The sequence below is a fragment of the Lathyrus oleraceus genome, chromosome 6 (assembly GCF_024323335.1).
Source record: "Lathyrus oleraceus cultivar Zhongwan6 chromosome 6, CAAS_Psat_ZW6_1.0, whole genome shotgun sequence".
In the NCBI taxonomy this organism is placed as follows: domain Eukaryota; kingdom Viridiplantae; phylum Streptophyta; class Magnoliopsida; order Fabales; family Fabaceae; genus Lathyrus; species Lathyrus oleraceus.
In genome coordinates, this window is record NC_066584.1 from 377,688,767 (window position 1) to 377,710,141 (window position 21,375).

At 34.4% G+C, this 21,375-nt stretch overlaps 2 protein-coding genes across 4 annotated transcripts; one reads left to right on the top strand and one right to left on the bottom strand.

Moving 5' to 3' along the window:
- The first annotated feature begins 7,419 nt into the window (after positions 1–7,419).
- On the top strand, positions 7,420–10,038 carry LOC127091019 (probable CoA ligase CCL5). Its single transcript, XM_051029516.1, has 3 exons — positions 7,420–9,116; positions 9,196–9,298; positions 9,603–10,038. Exons 1-3 carry the CDS (start codon positions 7,633–7,635, stop codon positions 9,726–9,728), a joined length of 1,713 nt encoding a protein of 570 aa, XP_050885473.1. The 5' UTR covers positions 7,420–7,632; the 3' UTR covers positions 9,729–10,038.
- Positions 10,039–10,371: 333 nt separating this feature from the next.
- LOC127091020 (acyl-CoA-binding domain-containing protein 6) lies at positions 10,372–20,191 on the bottom strand. Of its 3 annotated transcripts, none has more exons than XM_051029518.1 (15): positions 19,979–20,191; positions 19,754–19,824; positions 18,840–18,961; positions 18,540–18,617; positions 18,356–18,469; positions 18,141–18,207; positions 17,945–18,006; positions 17,500–17,639; positions 17,281–17,407; positions 16,282–16,396; positions 15,758–15,846; positions 15,370–15,453; positions 11,158–11,478; positions 11,017–11,076; positions 10,372–10,932 (listed from the first exon to the last, which is right to left on the bottom strand). In XM_051029518.1, exons 3-15 carry the CDS (start codon positions 18,927–18,929, stop codon positions 10,759–10,761), a joined length of 1,521 nt encoding a protein of 506 aa, XP_050885475.1. In that variant the 5' UTR covers positions 18,930–18,961; positions 19,754–19,824; positions 19,979–20,191; the 3' UTR covers positions 10,372–10,758. The 3 variants fall into 3 exon arrangements, with proteins under 3 accessions (XP_050885475.1, XP_050885476.1, XP_050885474.1); XM_051029519.1 differs by having other exon boundaries at positions 18,840–18,975; XM_051029517.1 differs by having other exon boundaries at positions 19,738–19,824.
- Positions 20,192–21,375: the final 1,184 nt, after the last annotated feature.

Below are 21,375 nucleotides of genomic sequence, written 5' to 3' on the forward strand. Positions count from 1 at the left end.
TAATGTTGAGGTCATGTATGAACCTATTGATTAAACTTTCTTTGATTTTCTAGTATTGTCAGGTCATGTTTGAACTTGTTGTTGAAACTCTTTGATCTTTTCCAATACTATCAGGTCATGTACGAGCCTGTTGATGGAACTTTCTTTATATGTTTTCCAGTATTGTCCGGTCATGTTTTAACCTATTGATAGAACCTTTTAATATCCCCCAACATTGTCAGGTCATGTTTGAACCTGCTATTGAAACTCTTTGAATATTTCAAATGGTCAGGTCATGTATAAACCTAATGATGGAATTCTTTGTTTTTTTCCAGCGTTGTCAGATCATGTATGAACCTGCTGACTAAACTTTCCTTGATATTCAGGTTGTCATCAGGTCAATGTCTGAACCTATTGTTCAAACATTCTTTGTATGTTCCCTAATGCTGCTCGGTCATGTTTGAACCTATGAATTGAACATTCTTTGAATATTCTGGTGTTGTTAGGTCATGTTTGAACCTATTGTTGAAAATCATTTGAATATTCCGGTGTTTGTCAGGTCATGTACGAACCTATTGTTAGAATCTCTTTACATATTCTCTAGTTGTCTTTCCTCCATCAGGATTGTTAACCCCAACAAGTTTTCACCTTCATTTTCGTTTCATGTGGGCCACCGTTATAACATGTCTCCGTCATTCCCCACAGGTCCATTTGTCATTCTTCATCTATCACAAAATATCCAGTTAGGGTTCATCTCATATCATATCCCTAGCAAATCAAAATAAAAAAAATTCTGCATGCATTCATAATATTTCATATCATCTACATTTAGGGACAAAATTAAGGTATTTTTAGTATTTAACTATCTCCCACTGCGATCATATGAAGATTACCATTCTTCATATTCTCTGGTTAAAGATATTTAAATAGGGGCAACTGTCATACCCTAATTTTACCCCTCACTCAGTAAATCGATACACTCGTGATGAGTTTTGCATCATCTGCACATCATCTCATGCATTTTATATTGCATAATGCTTGAAATTTCAACCAGAATAAATTTTTGGATTTATAGATAGACCGGTCGAACTGATCCTCAAATGTACGTAAAATTAGCGGGCTAAAATTTTCAAGATCGATCTTGCAGACGTCAATTTTATTAATCTACGGTTCGCGTAGTTTAATATGGCGTGCTCGTTTTAATTTATCAACTATTTTTTCAGTCGCATTTCGGTCAGTCTGAGCCTTTTAACCGGTCAAATTTTATTTCAAAATTGGTTCAAACGTTGTATATTTCTGAGAAGTTTATTTTGTACTGATCATTTTGGTGCCTTCAATTTAATTTTTCGGACAATTTTGCACCCAATTTTTATTCATGTTGAGTTCGTTTATGTTTCTTTTTTGTCAAAATGTTTGAAATAAATAAATAGAATTTTCTATGTGTTTGTTTCGTACTAATTTTGATTATTTAGATTAATATATTTTTATTTGATTTAAATTGTTTATAACTTTTTAAAATTATTTTCACTCATTAAGGGTACATTGGACATTTAATAAAAATAGAAAAACCTAATATGCAATATATAAGGACTATAGAAAGAAACCACAACCTTCGAACACTCAATCTCAGTAAACTTTTGAAAGAAAGCACATCAATAAAGAATTATTTCATGGTGATGTACCTCATATCTCTCTCATACCACATATTCTTCACTCACCATTACCACAAATAATAACCAACCTTCACAATAAAACTACATATCTCTCACTCTCATAAAACCAACATAAACTTCATACCAAATTCTCCTCTAAAATAACCTACACTCAACAAACCACAAAACTTCATTTCTCTTTCCATGATGGTACTTTAATTTTTTTTTTTTGTTTTATCTTTGTTGGATTAATATTTTCTTTTTGATATTTTGTTTGAAAAAAGTAAGAAATACATTATTATTTTGAATGTTTAATTTGACAATAAATAGAGTGAGAGAGCATGAGAGTGAGAGAACAAGTTTTGTTTTGTTTTCTTTTTGGCATGTTTTTTTTTCTTAAGTTGAAATGAACACGAAAGAGGGAGGAAAGATATTAGAAAAACATACTGCATTGCTTGTATTTATTATGTCTATATATATATATATATATATATATATATATATATATATATATATATATATATATATATATATATATATATATATATATATATATATATATATATATATATATATATATATATATATTGCGATGTGTTAATTTATGATTAGGTGATTAGGTGTATCACTTGTTGTTACTACTATTTATTTCTTAGTATATGGCTTGTTAGAAATTTTTATTTAGTGTATCATATTTTGTTTTATATTTTTGTAATTAATTTTTTTTAATTTCATTTTTACGGAGCTTCTTCTAGGAGGGATGTTGCTCCATCAATATGTATGCTCATGTTTTATTTAATATTTTCTTTTCCATTTTTTTCCTTTTTATTTCATATTTTTATTTATTTACTTATTTATTTTTAAAACCAGAGTTGGACTTCTATTAGAATCTTGGACCTTTTGTCTTACTAACTTATACCCTGTATTAGTATACACCCTTTTGTAGTTAATGTTTTATTTTTATTTTCTTTTGTTTATTTAATTATTTGTTTAGTAATTAATAATTTTTTTAATTATTTGATTATAGCCTTATTTATTTATTTGCTTCTCTAATTACTAGAAGGTTTGTGTGGTTATTTTTCTAGTCGATTGCGTTCAGATTTAAGAGTTAAAATTTGATTTAACTTTCGAAATTCTTTCAAATGCATAGATTTTTGCTCGACTTCTTATAGATTGATTCTTACATGAATCCACTATAAGTTAGCTTAGCGCTGAATTCGTTGCTTTCGATTTCGGTTGGATTTTGGTCTTGTGGCTTACTCCCGGGCCTTCTTACAATGAGCACTTGATCCACATCAAGTCAATTTTCAAACTAAACCCAAACTATTTTCGAAACCATTTTCAACTAGCTTCAAACCATTTTGTCAATACTTTTTTTAAACAAACACGAAAGAAGAGGACCGTTGGAATCTAGCATTCTGGTGGGAATCCTCGAATAATCGGTTCCGAGCCATGAATTTTAGGTTAACCGTTCTTTCTTTTCTTACGTTCCTTAAAACACTTTAATTAATTTGGACAAAATAAGGGCCGTTGGGATCAAGCATTCTGGCGTAACTCTTTGAACAATTGATTCTTATCAAGTGTTCATTGTCTATCAAACAATTTTCTTAAATAATTTGAATGAAAAAGGACCGTTGGAATCTAGCATTCCGGTGGAACCCCGAATGATTGATCCTGAGGCTTATGTCTCATTCTCATTGAGCATTTGTCATTCACCTATAAAAAACATCCAACCAACCAAACACTTTTTTTACCGTCGTGCGATCTTTAAAACCCTTTTATAAACGAAGGATATCTTGTCTTAAGATGATACAAAGCAATGTTTCGTCCACAATTGTTGAGTTGAGATAAGTGACGTTTTTCTGAATGTTGATTTGTAAATCCATTTGATGTGATGTATATGTCCGCTCCTCATTTGTTTTGGGTAAAACAATGTTTCCTGTCGATTAATACAAGATAGCTTTCGCTAAAATCGACCAACAAACAAACATTTTTTATCCAGAACTATGTAAGCCTTGAATTCTCTATTGCACCCGGAGATACGTAGGAGCAAGATTGTGAAATCTTGTCAGGCTCGTTAAATAAAAATTTAGGTTTAGTTCCTCTCTGCCCCCTAATAATAAAAATCTTTTTAGGTCATCTCTCATTAATAAAATTCAAACATTTCTCTTATCTCTCTGTTTCTATCCCAAATAAATAGAAGAATAGAAACTAACATAAGCTAACCTTCCAATCGAAACTAACTAAATGGTTCTCGTTGAGTACAACGGACGTGAGGGGTGTTAATACCTTCCCCTTGCGTAATCGACTCCCGAACCCTGATTTGGTTACGACGACCATAATCATTGTCGTTCTTTCTTGGGTTTTATCGATATTTCCCCTTTCCTTTTTAGGAATAAATATATGTTCGGTGGCGACTTTGTTCAGTCCATCATTGTGAGCGTGCGATTGCACTTCGCTTAGTCGTGTTCTCATTTTTCGAGGTGCGACAATAACCATAACATAAACTTAACATAAAAATAACATAATTTGACATAAATTTAAAATAACACTTCATTATCACTAGTTATGTTGGAACATTTTATCATTTTCAAAATATTATTTGCTGATATTGCAAGTTTCACATCTACCTCGATAGGACTCTTGGTTTTTTAACAGCGAAATGTACTTCACATTACTCTTACATCTTCATTAGTCTTGAGTTTCAACTTTACTGAACCTTATCTTCCTGTCAACGTCAATCGTGAGGAACGATAATTGATCTTAACCACTCTTCAATTTTTGTCATGATTTTAAGAGATTCTCGAGTTTTTACTTCAGAAAGATCACATTTCTATTTGTTGTGGCAAGTCCATGATTTGATAACGAGGATAAGGAGACGTTCTCAGAAAAAATGGTGTTTTCCCCCTATCCACCAAAGTACCAGTAAAAAGGTCAAATGTTAATCGAATGTTCGGGACACTTGAAACAAAATCAATCACGTCTATCACCAAAGAAGTCAGTCATATATTCTTAATAAACAAGGTTTTATCAACTATCAAATATAAATGGCCACGAGAATATGCAAACAAAACAATTTACATATAACATGATAATGCACTGTGTCATGTGTCTTTGGATGATGAGTTTTGCATAACAGTTTTTATTGAGGGAGGGTTTGCATCTGTTTAACTTTCCAACCTCCTAATTCTTCTGATTTATATGTATTGGATTTAGAATTTTACATCCATTCAATAATTACAGCAAAAGGAAGTGACTAATTCAGTTGATGTACTTATTCAAGCTGTGGAAGAGTCATATGGAAATTATTCATCCAAAAGCTCGAACAAAAATTTTCTCACCCTTCAGTCGTATATGTCAATCATGAAATCTAAAGGATCCAATAACTAAAAAATTTCCATTTAAAGAAAGACGGATTACACTTAAGAGAGGCTTATTACCTGCTCAAAGAAAATTTGATCCATAATTATTTTGTGAAATTCTTGAATATGTGCATAGTGTTAAAACTTGATGATCAAATGCTTATTTATACACTGCTTTATACTTTAATGTAACACTAGTTTATACTTTGTGCATGAATGTAATTGTGCCAATCTTTTTACTGCATAATTAACTACATTGCCAATTTTCATTTCTTAAATTATGATAACTACAAATGGTTATAATTATGAGAATCATTTCATGTTGTCTATCTATTGCAAAGAAAGGTCAACTAAATAATGCTTATAAACAAAGAAAATCCATTTCATGTTCAACTAAATTTAAATATTTTTTATTAAGAAAAAATATTTTAGTAAAAATATTTGAATATCCTTGGTTAATATGATTTTTAATATGTGTGAAATGTTCCTGGGAGGGATATAGTAAAATGAATGTTGAAAAGAGATGAGTTGGAAAAATCCTCTAGTTGGAAAAATCTTTTAGAATTAAACTAAGAATTGGTTTGTAGACAATGCAGGTCTCAAAAGTTTTCTTACACTTTTCTGAAAAATGCTTCATCTTCAAACACCCCCGTGTTTCCTTTGTTGCGGCTTCATCATCATTAGAGATAACATTTCATTTCCAAACGAAGCATCTTGAATTTGGTTGGTCTATCCATTCTCATCGAGTGAATCTTCAACAATGAGAGAAGAAACATTTTCTGAGTCGTTGTCAATGTCCAAATCAAAAGAGAGTCTTTCAAACCATTTTTGTGTGGATGCCAATTTTAAGAGAAAAAAAGAAGGTGCATATGGTGCAAAGAAGATGAAACTTAGAAAAACAACATGTGTTTTTGTAGTATCCAATACACCTAGGAAGTTAAAATTTGTTTCTTGGAAACATCTCATACAAGTACACTACATGTCCAACTCTAAGAAATTGAATTACAAACTTTACGTGTTGGAAAATAAAAGTTGACTTAAAGAGGGGGTATATTAGGAATTACAATATCAAAAAATTTAATAATAAAATTAACATTTATTTATAATAGTGACTAAAAATTAATTAAAGTGTTTTCTTATAATAGTAATCGAACTGCATATATTTAAACAAAAATTCATTGGATTCTACAAAGATATTACATTCTTCGGTTATTTATAATAAATTTGACTTTTTATATTTTGACAATTAATATATAATTCATATATAAATTAGATATATTAATAATAAAATATATCAAAAAATTCAAATTTATATATAATAATATCCCATTATCTAATTTTAACTTGAAGTCCTTAGTATTAATGAGTCTTTGTCAATAGGATTGATGAGATTTTGTCTCATTGAAAATGTTTGATGTTTCCAATCCCATTATCATTGTTTAAAATGAATAAATTACACTTGTTTTCTTAAATTATTCTTCACTATCACTCTTGAGTTGTTTCTCTTGATATGACACTTAAACCTTTTCGTTCCCTTCACAAATCTTGTTATTTATAGGAACAAAATATGGCTTAGATATTTCAATTAGATCATGGATAATCGATGCGCAAAATTACAACTATTATTACAATTTGTAAAGTGTATTTGGAGAAGGTATATTAGTGAAAGAAATTAATGTTTAGAAGAAAGTTTAAATGATTTGAATAAAATATATTGTTTGGCTAAAAATATGAAAAATTGTGAAAATTTATGAAATATATTTTTTTAAATTAAATGTGAAGGTTGTGAAATAATATGTAAAATTTAAGAACTTGAAATTTTTGTTGTAGTATGCGAATGTTAAATTGGTTATTGTTATTCTTTTCAATTATATAAATTGGTCTTTATATTTTTCAAAAATTTCAAATTGACCTCTAAAAGTTTTAAAAATAGCAAATTGATTTTTGATAATTTTAAATTTTGCAAAATGATCCCTTTACATTTTTTTGAAAATTATAAATTGAGTCATACTTCATAAATTTTAAATTTGACACAGCTTTAAAAACACATAAAAATAACCTAGAAATTTAACAATAAATAATTTTAATACTATATCCAAAAATAGAAAATAAAAAAATAAAATAAAAAATAGTTCCAAGAATATAGATCATCTAAGCCCAAGGTTATATTCATATTTTTTAAATTAATGTATAATCAATCTCAAGGAAATAGTTCCAAGACTTTGAAATGTCCATCCCTTTTTCAATGCATTGGAACTATTGTAATGGTTTGACTATAGTGCACCATCATTTAAGGAAAGAACAGCAACACTCTCTCAATTATTCAATTTTCTATTGTTGATGAAAAGAATATTTATTTTTCAATTATTTTTCTTGGCCTATGCAGAGAACATCAGGTATATATCTTCTAGCTACTACTTGTTATCTATGTCAAACACTCTCTTGGCCGGCCACAAAAATCAAGGACAAAAATATATTGTCTTACTAACCTTAACTAGGAGTTAACAACGTTAGTCCTAGTACTTTCCGAAAAAATGCAATGTATATATGTTGTGTATGGTTAACTCTCTTTTCACCTCAACCTAGTACGTTAGAATTGATTATTTGCTTAACAAATCAATCAGTTTTGCAAGAAAAAAATGTCTGGAGAGGAAATTTGGCCATCTGTTGAAAAAGAATGTAAAAAATCACTGCCTCAATTTGATAACAGTAGTGGCTATAATTCAAAAACAGGAATATATCACTCTCTTGAAAAGCTTGGCACCAAGCATGAAATCCCAACAGAGCAAAACCTTAACATAGCAAGTCTTGTCCTGTCACAGTTCCCACGAGCAGAACTTGCTGACGCGAAAATTGCGTTTATTGATTTAAATACTAATCATAGTGTAACTTACGGTGAGCTTCGGCGATCGGTTTACTCGCTTGCAACAGCTTTGTTCCATGGACTTGAGGTAAGAAAAGGCGACGTCGTGTTTTTATTGTCTCCGAACTCGGTTTTGTACTCGACCATATGCTTAGCTGTGTTATCAATTGGTGCAATTCTTACCACTGCGAACCCTCTCAATACGAAGACGGAAATCGCGAAACAAGTACATGATTCGGGTGCTAAACTAGCCATCTCAACGCCAGAAGAGTTGCACAAACTGGTTCCAACAGGTGTTCCTACACTTCTCACCTCTAGTTCATCTGATGAAAAGTTTTTATCAGTTGAAGAGTTAATAGAAGGCTGCTATGATTCACAAGAGTTGCCGCATGTTCATGTGGAACAATCGGACACTGCTGCTATACTTTACTCTTCAGGGACCACAGGAGTAAGTAAAGGTGTTGTTTTGACACATTCAAATCTCATAACCATAACGAAACTATTCTGCTGGTCTGCTGATGTATCAGCATCTCAAGACGATGTTTTCCTCGCCTTCATTCCAATGTTTCATATCTACGGACTGATGTTCTTTGGATTCGGGTTGTTGTGTGTTGGTGTTACAACAGTTTTGATGCAGAAATACAATTTTCAAGGTATGCTTATCGCTATCGAGAAGTACAAAGTTAATAACATACCAGCAGTGCCGCCGGTGATCCACGCTTTGGTGAAACATGCAAGCAAAGATGGGTGTGACTTGTCTAGCTTAAGAAGGATTGGTTCAGGAGCAGCACCTTTGAGTAAGGAAATGTCACAGGAGTTCAGAAAGATGTTTCCTTGGGTTGAACTAAGGACGGGGTATGGACTAACAGAAAGTTGCGGGGGAGCAACCTTTTTTGCGTCGGATAAAGACGCTAAGGCTCATCCAGAAGCATGTGGAAAGTTGATTCCGAGTTTTTGTGCAAAAGTGATGGACATTGAAACCGGGAAGCCTTTGCCTCCTAACAAGGAAGGAGAGTTATGGCTGAAAAGTGGCTCTATCATGAAAGAATATCTAGGAAATACGGAGGCAACAGCTGCCACAGTTGACTCAGAAAGATGGTTGAGAACAGGTGATCTTGGTTATATTGATGAGAATGGAGTTGTCTGCATAGTCGAACGAATAAAGGAGCTAATCAAGCACAAAGGGTATCAGGTAGCTCCTGCGGAACTGGAATCTGTGCTACTAAGTCATCCTCTTATTGTTGATGCAGCAGTTATACCGTATGTTAGCCTCGGACTTTTTTCACTCTTATTTTTGTTCTCTCTGTGACTTCTTTTAAGTGGAAAAAAAATGATGCAGGGTTGAAGATGAAGAAACTGGACAGATACCAATGGCATATGTTGTGAGAAGAGCTGGTTCTCAACTTTCAGAAGACCAAGTCATTCAATTTGTTGCAGGCCAGGTATGCTGCTCGCGGATCCTGATTTTGTGCAGAAAAAGAAATGCTGCAGTACCTGTAACCATTGTTGCTTAGTTGTTGGATGATGATCAAACAATTCATATTCTAAGTTTGTATTTTACACCTGATTTATTTAAGTTAAATTAAACTTAATAGTGACTTCACCTAACTAGGTTTAAGATACATACTTGATAAAGTGACCGCAGGGAATTTGACTTCATCAAGCCCATTTCTAACACTCATAGATACTGTTGTTTTAATTTGTTTCTTTTTTTTTTTTAGTTAAACTAATTTTGAGAATTTTCAGGTGGCTCCCTATAAGAAAGTGAGAAGGGTGAGTTTTATTGACAATATTCCAAGGTCAGCTGCCGGCAAGATATTGCGCAAGGATCTTGTTTCCCAAAGCAAATATCAACTTGTCTCTAAGTTATGAGTAACTTGAGTGAATAAATGATGGTGCTACGGAATGTTTTGCTGTGTTCGGTTAATGAAGGAAAGTTCAAAACTGAAGAGAAGCAACCTCAACCCCTTCAATGCATCTAAAATAAACATTTAATAAAGAATATTGATGCCTGTACTTTAGATATTGTACATATGTGAATTCTTTACTTTTGTGTTTGTGTTTTAGGCTTTCATTATACTTGTTGAACAGATATGGTAATGGTGTTGCCTCCGGTAGAAGGTTTTTTTTAATAGCAAATTGTTAGTGGTTAAAGTTTTTTTTTTAATAGCAAATTTTAGTTATTAACTATTAGTATATATTTACACCCTTACTAGGACTTTAGTCTTGGGGCCTCCAGATCTTTGTAAATCTTTATTCAACTGTTTCAGGCCAGTTGAATTACCCCCTCCCACCCCCCTGTGATATTTCAAGAAATGAACAATAAACTTACAAGAAAGGACCATAAGTCAAGGGAACCATGTCATGACCATATTTCCCTTGGCGACATTAATCCTACTCGCCCTGTAATTATTCTTCTTTAAGTCAAACCAAAAACCATGTCATGACCATCATCCAATGAATGAAAAGTGGAAAAAAAACTATGGGAGTTCCAAAGGGCACCAAATCAAATAAGTATGCGAAGAAGTAATGCTTGAAAGTTGAAACAATAAATTTTGAATTGTGTTCCTCTAGCAATTGAAAGTAAAGTACTAACAATAAGTTAAATAAAATAGAATAAATGAAATCAAAGTAAATCCTGTAGAATATAATGGAAACATGAGTATGAAATGAGCCAGACAAAGTGAACCCATCTTTTGAAAGTTGCAGTCCATCAAAATTGGAGCTCAATATCCATCATGCATTGCAACACAAGATGAGGGCCCAAAACCTCTGTAGCAAGGAAATGTCATTTGCTGCATGAACTTAAATAACATAAAATAATCAGCTACTTGAAAAAAAATAAGTGCAAATTTCTCAGAATAAACTCCCAAATCACTTTAAGATGCATTGCCCTTAGTCATCATTTTTCACTCCCACCAAACAATCGCCAAACTCCACCAGAACTCTGCCTCTGAGCAGTTGCAGCATGCTCCATCTCCTGGTCAAAAGCAGACTTCTTTTGCCGAAGAGCCTGTACCTGATCTTCCACAGACTGCATTGATTCAAGCAACTTTTGGAGTTCTGAAATTTTGGCCTGGAAACAAACATTACCTATATATTCAAATTCTACACACATAAACCAAGAGTTAACTTCAAAGATGGGAAAGTGAATTTTAACCTCCAGGTTAAAGCATCTTGATCTCTCAGCCACAAGTTGTCCCTGAACTGATTGGAGTTCCTGAAAATACATATTTATGATGAAAACCGCGATTATCAATCAACTTATAGTGTACCTTCACAGAGAAATTGTAATACATACCTTGGTCAATTCAGCATGAGTACTATTTACTTCATGTATCTCACCTCCAAGCTTAGAATTTCCGGCCCTGACTTCTGCAATTGACAGTTCCAATAAGCGCTTTTCTTCTTTAATGGCTTCAATTTTAACCGAGATATCATCTTGATGATGACCATTTACAGATGACTTGGGATTTGTAACATCAAGTTGCGTGAAATCCAACTTCTCAGATTTAGATAATGCATAAGCAGAAGTAACAGAAGCTGCTGCAGCTGCGGCAGCCGGTGACTGGAAAATCTTGGGACGCAAAGTGTTTTTTGCCTTGGGTCTCATAACAAAAACCTAAATTTGCACAGTCCCTAGGAATCAGTCACAGAAACCACTACAGAATACACCAAAATTTAATTAAAAAATAAAAGTGCACTTAAAAATATGTAAAGCTGGCAAGTTTAGAATTTGTAGCATAGCATGCCATTTGCAATACATGGTGTCAGGTAGAAAATTAGAATCTAGTCTGATTGAATTAAACTCAATCAATTTGCAAGATATAACAATTAAACCTTATCTCACAAGCTTCCTATGTGGATAATTGATGCCACAGGGTTTTATTAGCATTGAATACCAAATTTTCAATAAAACCAATCCTAATCTTAATCTCAGTGACAATAGTGCAAGGTCCTTCAAATTGGAGTGGACTATCTTCTATTTGAACGACTTTTCTTATTGGTGCCTCCATGGTCATCTTCAAACGGGACTAGATATCTTTGCTCCTAATCTTTTGGTTTTTGGTTTTTGTATGTTCACCCATCCACCTCAGCATTTTGATCTCCACAATACTAGGTTTTTGGTATTGTGGAAATGTCACTACTGCTCAACATTGACTACCACACAAAATCACTGGTCTAGTAGCTAACGGAAAAAGTATCCAAGTCAAGTTGCAAAGGTATTAGCCAATGCTATGTTAGTAGACCAGCTGTTAGTAGGGTGTATGTTAGGAAGGGTAAAAGTGGGAACTAAGCTTGTAACTAAAATTATTACAGTTGTAACAGATGAATAACTTATTCTGTTGGTAAATCAGAATTATACATAGTACTTCCTCCGTCTCATAAAAAAAGGTCTCATTTAAACTTTTTCTCCATCTCAAAATAAATGCCTCTTTACAATAGAAATGCAACATTTATTTTTTTCCCACTATTATACCCTAATTTATTAACTTTAACTCTATTCAACTACTCCACTAACTACAAATAATAAGGATGTTATAGTCAATGATACTAATTATATCATTAAAATCAACAAATCTAATCATTTTTTAAGAAACCACACATTGTTCAAATAGGACATTTTTTGAGAGAGTAGTTACAGTTGTAACAGATGAATAACTAATTTTGTTGGTATAAAACAGAAATATAATTAGTAATTGTGGGAAGGGAGAGTTATTTTTTGAACTCAATTGTAGTTGGAGGGTGGCTTTCTCGAATCAGCCAGTTTATTGCATACTCTGAATTCCTTGAGAATTCTTATCTTCTTCCCCTGTACCATCGAACCTTTCAACTGGTATCCGAGCAACACGATGAAGCTGTGACAAGAGGAAGTGGAACGACTGTTTCAGGAGGTGGAAGCAAGAACGGATACGATAAAGACAGAGATTCTTCAAGCAATGAAAACACACATCATGGTGAACCTGGAACAAGGGGATCAACGATGACTTCAAATCCCAAAACTGGTAACAGCGGAGGGGGAAGCCATTCTGGGGATGCTAATGGCAGACCTGGAACTGTGAGTCGATCCATGCAGAGCGAATCAGAAACAAGGCATCGCAAGGTGGAATTACCATTTTTTAGTGGAGAAGACATGCCGAGCTGGATTGGAAAAATTGAACGTTATTTTCAATTTAGGCAACTGCCTTAGGAGGACAAGTTGGACGTTGCATTGATGGCGATGGAGGGAGAAACTCTCACATGGATACAGTGGTGGGAGGCAAGCACTACGGCGCCCGATTGGCGCAAATTCAAGAATGTCATACTTAGAAGGTTTCAACCCACAGTGGTTTCAAATGTGGTGGAGGTGATGTTGAGGCTGAAACAAGAAGGCGCGGTGAAGGAATTTCAAAGTTTTGAAGCTCTTTCTGGGCATTTGAAGATCCAAGATCCATAACTCATCTTAAGAATGTTCTTTAATGGATTGAGGGAGGAAATTAGGGTTGAAGTGAGGCTGAAAAGACCCAAAGATTTGGAAGAAATGATGGATGTGGCTCTCCGAACCGAGGAGAAATTGAGTCTGGGCAAATCTGGAGGGACTGATGGAAACATGAATCTGACTTTCAACAAATCTGGTGGGTTTAGAAATTGGAATGCACGACCAAGGAGTAAGCAAATCAGTTATGTCAATGGAGATCAAACAAAAAGTGCAGCAGGACCAAGGAGTAATTGGAATGCAGAAACAAGGAGTAAGCAAATCAGTTATGTCAATGGAGATCAAACAAAAAGTGCAGCAGGAGGACATAAAGGAGGTAAGAATTCCACCCATATGTCTTTATCTAGTGAAGAAAATTATGGAAAAAGGAAGAAAAGGACTATGTTTCACTTGTGATGAGAAATTCTCTGCAAATCATGTATGCAAGAATAAGCATTTCCGGATTCTGGTGATAGAAGAAAACATTGACAGGGAAGTTTTAGAGGTATCTGAGAAGGAGGAAGTTGTATGGGAAGCATAAATAAAAAATTTAGATTTTGTAGTTTAGTGGGAATTACTATAAGAAAGTATTCTATGATGTGGGGAGAATTGGGGAAACAAAAGGTTCTGATGTTAATAGATAGTGGAGCTTCTCATAATTTTATTTCTTCTAAGTTGATGGAGAAATAGGGCCCAAGGGTAGAAACTACAACGTCTTATTAGGTCAAGGTGGGAAATGGAGAAAAAATGGAGATCAAATTACAAGGAATTGGTTTTGTGACTGACTTACTTGTATTCTGTTTAGACGGAGAAGATGTTGTACTGGGAATGAAATGGTTGGAGAGTCTTGGAGACATTAAAGCCAACTTCAAGCTTTTGAAATTGAGAATTAAAAAGGACGAGTCAAGTATAATTTTTTGGGTGATCCTGCCCTATCAGAAAGGGAAATGCCAACTAAACAATTGGTGGTGGAGTAGGAAAACACCACAAAAGCCTTTATGGTAGATTGCAGAACTTTACAAGAGGGCAGTAATGGAAAGAAAAGCATACTGAACCCTGTTGCAGGAGTTTGAAGTTGTTTTTCAGAAGTTTGAAGGGGTTCCCACCTGAGAGGAGGCATGACCATACAATTAATTATCTTGAAGGGAGCAAACATATTGAAATTATGTTATCATCAAATCAGGATTGCGGAGGATGGCATTCCAAAAAAAGCTTTTTGTACGCACAAGGGACATTATGCGTTCTTGATTATGCCCTTTGGATTAATCAACGCTCCTTCAACATTTCAAGCTCTCAGGAACAAGCTTATCCCCAAGTACTATGGCACTTACGCAGTGGTGGAACAGATTGGTTCTGTTGCTTTTAAATTGGCGCTACCTGAGGGATGTAAAGTACATCCAATTTTCCATGTGAGTAAATTAAAGAGGTTGTTTAAGCGAATTATATCCCCCAGCCATTGCGTGCAGCTGCAGCCATCACTGAAGAGTGGGTCCTTCAACCAGAATTCGAAGATGTGATTGAACTAAGATACAACAACCAGGGGGCAGCATAAGTGTTGGCAAAATGGAAACATTTGCCAAAAGGTGACAGCTCATGAGAAAGCATGGATAGCTTACAAGCGAGAATATGTAACAGATGAATAACTAATTCTGTTAGTAAAACAGTATTTTAAGTAGTAATTGGAGGGAAGGGAGAATTGGCTTTTGAACTCAATTGTAATTAGAGAGTGGCTTTCTCGAATCAGCCAATTTATTACATACTCTGAATTCCTTGAGAATTCTTATCTTCTTCCCCTTGTACAAGTTGAACCTTCCTTGCTTAGAAACACATAAAGCTAATTCCGAGAAACCAATTCTAAAAACCTGAACAGACGTTTTTCTTAGCAAACTAATTTGGACTCAAGTTATAGTAGAGCCTAATTTACTTTAATTCAACAAAATCAATTAACCAAGTATATCATCCATCTATTATAAGAAAAATAATCTTTGCTAAGATGTTACAACACAAAAGGTATTTAATAATTAAATACTCAATGTGAAGATAGGTATTCTTACATACCTCATTGCTATACTTCCCATTGTAACCACCAAAAGAAAACAAATATGTTTCACCATCAATCAATCCTGAGCAGAGACTAAGACCCTGATAAGCAATGATAACTTCCGTCACATATAAATCAATATGCAAAGGGTGTGAATCATTATCACACTCTTTTTTGTACAACTTTGGCAATCAGAATGGCAAACAGAGTTAATCAGAAGGGCTCAAATGTGGGTCAAAAAAGAAAGTGGTTCCCCATCTCAGAATTGAAATATGGATGAGAAAATAAAATATAAAAAAAAATTATACAAAACAAGTCTTGGAAAAGAGAGAATCACTATCCTCCATACAACATTCCTAGAAAAGTAGAAAAATATTGAATGAACAGATTGCATAAAGTAATTACCTCACTAGAAAGTGGATCTTTTTGCTTCACAACATCCAATACTGACCAAACAAGATTAGACATGTTCAAGACCAGGGTTTCGGGGCAACCTGTTTCGAAAATCAGATAATCATACATCCATAAAGAACATAGTTTCATTAATGCAGAGAGCATAATTATGCATAGTTGACGTCAATAATTAATTTAACTAGCCCATGCTTTTAAGCAGTTTATTTTGGTTCATTTAGAAATAAGGAAGCCCCCTTTATTTTGGAGTATGGGGTTTATGCAGTCCGCTGATATATTTGGTTTGAGCAGAATGCACACACATCCTTAGAGGGAGTCATTTTTCCCTTTAGAATGTGCTTCAAGATAGGATTGTATTTAAAGTTTCAGGCCAGTTTTGCACTTTCTAGTTAGTTATTATTCTTTTTTTTTAACAAAAGTTAATTATTATTCTAAAAAAACACATGAAGTGGACTTCCATGCGGCGTTGTTGATCCTCTCTATGTCACTATTTTTTTTTCTCTTTATTTAGTACATACCATTTTTGTTATCGCCACCACCAACTATGAACCAGCTTTCATCAATAGTTATACCAGCATGTCCAGCCCTGGGAGATACTAAATCACCTTGAGATTGTGGTTGAGACCATTCCATCTAAACCAAATGAGATTTAGATCATTAGATTGTTGGTGCTAAAGAATGATGAAAAAAAACAGCTTTGAAGGTCAACGGCCAAAACTAAAGCATTTTTCAGAATAAAGAATTGCAAGTATAAAACTAATTTGAATTTTGAACTTTGAAGTTTAAAAGGAATATCAAAGTTGTTCTTTACTTTCATGTCATGGATTACAGTGTCCGGGTAAACGAAGTAAGACCATAACCATTATGTTTCCAATGAAACATATTCTACTTCAAAAACCAGCATATGAAAGGAAATCTCTAAAAATAATAGTTGTTGTCAAGCATCAGATGCAGAAGAGTGTAGCAGGAGTTGTATATTATGCACAGTATTTATATATTTATCATCAATACCCAACTGCCCAGATGACGACAAAATGATATAAATATGCACATTAAAACAGAAGGTCCTCTCTAATTCAGTAACTAGCATCCAGACTAAATGACAAAACTGAGGGGGGGAGGGGGGAATTATTTCCACCAACTCAGATTCCTCTGATTATGCTATCACAGTACAGGAAATTGCATGCATGCCTTGACTCTCTGGTCTCTACAGTCCTTTTTCTTCTGAGTGTATACTTGGGTAATGGGAGGTCTAACTATAATAAGAAAGCACTTTTGTGAATGGGGGACAAACAGAAAAAACTGCTTTGGGTATGGGTGAACAGGGGGAGACTGCTTTGTGAATGGGGGACAAACAGAAAAAACTGCTTTGGGTAGGGGTTACCTATGGAAAAAAAATTGCTTTGTATATGGGGACAGACAGAAATAACTGAATGCCCCAGGTAGAAGAAAAAACCTTATTAATACTTTGATTTAATTAAGCATGTGAAAGAAGTTTGAAACTAACATCTACTCACAGTTTGCAGGTCTAATAAGTGAAGATCATTGAAGAAGACAGAATGAGAGCAACCACCAAAAATCATAAGGTATCGTTCGCCATGCATAGCCGCTACATGATCATATCTAGGAGCTGGGGGTGTCTGCCTATCAAATTGCAAGAAAGTGGTATAATTGCACTGAATTTCTCTAAAGCATGAAAACACATTTTCTAGAAGTGAAAAACAGCTACTACTTACGAAGTCTTTAGTATATCCCAAGTCATACTTTCAAGATCGAGAACATGGACATCGTTCAACAGCTTCCTGCTCCTATCTTCCCCACCAAACAATATCACTCGTGAACCAACCAGTGTTGCAGACTGTCCCACACGGGGTACCTGGAAAAATAGAGGGGAAAAAATGCAAACGTCTATTTAACCACACTAAAAGTGACTCCCGCATTTATTAATGAATACTAAGAAAAAATATTGCACAGATTGAATATCCTAAAATTATATAGATCAAAAAGAAAAAGAAGTAAGATAAAGGGATATAAACAGAAGAGCAACAACCAACCCTTACCCCACTACTAGGGTTGGCTACATGAATCAATCAACACCATTAGCCTCTCATAAACCAAATTTTCAGTGAAACCATTTAGTGTACGAGAGATATCAAGCTTTAAAATAATGGACACACTTACCGGAACACTTCCAGAAGTCTTAATAACTCCAAACTGGCATGTTCCAATGTCAATGTATAGAACTGCAAGAAATCCAACAAACATTTTAAGTTTTAAATGTATCACACCATGCTATAACATACCGTGCACATATAGGAAATAAGTTAGGCCCTTATACATATTTCCTCTCATGATAAATTAATTTACAGATCGCAACCTGTTAATGTATCATAAGAACCCCTTGAATTGCCACCAAGAATAAGTAGTTTCTCCCCCCATCTAATCTGCAGAAATTTACAAATCTCTAATAAATCAAACAAACAGATGGTCACTAAAACTCGAGGTTCATCAATTGCCAGACCAAAAAAAGCAATATTTAATACTGAAATATGTATGCATGCAAAGAGATTATTTGTGGGCAGAAAGTTTTACCATACTGTGACCAGATGTCGCTGGCAGATTTTCCTGTGAACTGTTGCCATTATCTTTTCCAGTATCAGCTTTTAGCTTTAGGGAAGACCACGTCAAACTTCTTGAGTCAAAAACCTGCAAACAGCTAAATCATGTAACTCACTACAAAGAGTCCAAGATCAGAGCATCTGAGCATACCATATACCTGAACATCTGATAAATGCCGGCCATTACGACTTCCACCGACAATGTATAACTTTTCATCAACTACTGCTGCTGCATGCTACAGGGAAAGGACAACAATTGTAATAAGAATTTGGGCCATAGCTAAAGAAGGTTTTCAGCTAAGAAGCCAAGAATGACAAATTCATTTTTATCATTCAAAGCAAAATAGCTCATGACAAGACCCAATCAATCATGAATTGCTTTTATGTTTTCGTTTCAATTTTGTATTCTTTCATCCTTTAATAAAATAAGAAAAAGAGAAAAATGGAGAGAAAGAAACCTTGTAGCGAGCGGGAGGACGTGCACCAGATACAGTAATAGGTACCCATTTATCATATGTAAGATCGTTATGCCAATTGCTGACTTCCATTTCTCTCTGATTCTCCTTTAGACCAGGAATAACTGTTACAGATCACCTTGTTTGTCATTTGAAAGGAATAAACCTTAGAAAGCGCATATACAATCATAACCACAAGAATGTGACAAACCTTCAACATTACAATAGAAAACACATCTATGATTCAACAAAATAAAATTAACATGCAAACACAGATATTAAATTGAAAGGGAGAACAACACTTTCAAATTCAGCATTAGTAATTAATAATTAGTAATAATATACATACTAAAATAATTTATTTATTTAATAGTATAATGTATTCCTGTTTGTATTAGTATTAGTAAATAATAATACAATATTTTGTTCAAAGAAATATGACAAAAGCCAAACGCTGCTGCTAGAATACTCATTACACAAGTGGTATATATTTTTAAGATTTTAGGCTATGTTTGAATATCATAAAATGAACGGAGTGAAATGGAACGGAGTGAAATGGAACGGAGCGGAATCAAGATTTCATTCCATAGTTTGAATATTTTAGGACGGAACAAGTTAAGTTTTTCATTCTGCCCAAATCAAAAAGGAAGAAATATGGTGGTAAGTGGTGGAATAGAATGGAATCCACACTACCTTATTCCGCTTGAATCCATCCAATTCCATCAATCCAAACATTCCTTAATCAAAAACAGCATGAAAGACAAGACCAAAAAGTAAATTAACTATGCAACAAATAAATTCACATAGTATACGTAATTTATAGGATTACTCCACAATCCACACCGACAAGCTCCAACACCTAACATATATGCATAAACTTATTAGAAAGAAAATCAGAGACCTGATAAGAGAGAAACCTTCGGTTAAAGAAATCTCTAGCTCGGAGACACGTGATTTCGACAATGCTTAGATAACAAGCTAACTGTACCTGAAATTGGAAATCTAGATCGAGTAAGACGTATAAAATCAAGGTGAATGTCAAATCCTGAAGTTCATATTACATTCAAGACGACGACGGGGAAATTCGAAATTGATAGACATAGAAATGAATCAATTGGGATTGAATGGGAGCAGAATGAAACCTGTTATCAGATAGAGGTTTCAGATCTGGAAACGGCGTCGTCTGAAGAAGAGGAGGAGGTTGGACGGTGGCAGATCGAGAGCCACCGTCGAGATCTCGGTTGAAACGCTGCCGTTGTCGTTGTCGTCGTCGCGCGAGTGAGACGATTCAGACACACAACAGAACAAAAGTCGCGGCAATAACTTGGAAGCTCAAAGTAGTAAAGTAACTCCTATGAATATTTGATTTTTTTTTCATAAGGTTTTTATTATTTTATTTAAATAATTAACTTATTTAGAAATTGATATGAGTTTTAATTATGGTCAATCTTTGGAATTTTTTTACATAAATAACCCTAATTTTTTTTAAAAAAATACTTAAAATAATCCACTTTTTAGATTATTTCTCAAAATACCTCATTTTGAAGAGGAGATGTTAGATGAATTGGCGTCTGCTCTTAAACTTAGAGATGATGCACCAATTGGTATGACACATGTGTGTGTTTCGTAATATTTTTTGAAAAATATTGTATATTTTAGATAAAGTCGAAATCGGACCAATTCATATTAATATTAATACATGTTTACACAAAAAGACTAATGTCGTTGACCGGGATGACCTAACTGACCTTCAGCCCCACATCCCCTAGCTATCAGAACTCGTGACCCTAATCCACTTTGATGATTCACCCTAGGTGTTTGAGTATCTAAGGGGCTAGGAACATCACCACTAACTGCAGGAGATTGTCTGAGATATTCAGACAAATCAGCGTAGTCTTGTGTATGCATTGAAAGGCTATCGCCATAGCTGAGTTCATGACTCATGCCAGAGTAGTTTGGCTATGTTTGAGTTGTTGAAGGGCGACCAGGACGATTGAAGGGGAACATTGGTGTGAATGATGCGTCGAGGAAATGTTGAAATGATTGTTGTGGTGTTTGGTATCCATATGGTTGTTGCATGTTTTGGTTTTGTGATGTTTGGGCTTCTTGGTTATAGTATGAGGAGGGACGATTGTTGTTAAATGATCGCTGAGTGTTTTGGCTAAGGCGGCTATGATAGGGTGATGTGTTGGGTGCATAGCGATGTTGGGTGTCTTGATGATGATCTACTTGTTGGTGGTGATACGGGGTATGCTCTTGGTATTGTGGTCGGGTGTTTGGCATATTAGGGTTGTAAGTTTGTGTGTTTGTGGATCAGAATTTTTGATGGATATGGGGTTGTGAGTAACCGGTCTGACAATGTTGTTAGGGGTTAGACGTTGAACTTTCTGGTGTGTAAGTTGTCTGGCATGGGTCGTATAGGTACATATCATCGGCGATGAACTCAAATCCAATTGATATATACCAAGCCATATAATTACGAGTTGGTTTTTCTTCGGTTGGCATCACAGCGTCAGTTAAGACATGGTCTTGTCGGTGC

What these genes read in the sequence shown, in the direction of transcription:
- LOC127091020 (XM_051029518.1), bottom strand. Translation starts at nt 18,929, where the DNA reads ATGGAAGTCAGCAATTGGCATAACGATCTTACATATGATAAATGGGTA. An exon ending in CTCATGCTGAATTGACCAAG is followed by an intron (nt 11,077 to 11,157) that starts GTATGTATTACA and finishes ATGTATTTTCAG; the next exon opens with GAACTCCAATCAGTTCAGGG. An exon ending in CAAGATGCTTTAACCTGGAG is followed by an intron (nt 10,933 to 11,016) that starts GTTAAAATTCAC and finishes GTTTGTTTCCAG; the next exon opens with GCCAAAATTTCAGAACTCCA.
- LOC127091019 (XM_051029516.1), top strand. Translation starts at nt 7,633, where the DNA reads ATGTCTGGAGAGGAAATTTGGCCATCTGTTGAAAAAGAATGTAAAAAA. An exon ending in GTTGATGCAGCAGTTATACC is followed by an intron (nt 9,117 to 9,195) that starts GTATGTTAGCCT and finishes AAAATGATGCAG; the next exon opens with GGTTGAAGATGAAGAAACTG. An exon ending in TTCAATTTGTTGCAGGCCAG is followed by an intron (nt 9,299 to 9,602) that starts GTATGCTGCTCG and finishes GAGAATTTTCAG; the next exon opens with GTGGCTCCCTATAAGAAAGT.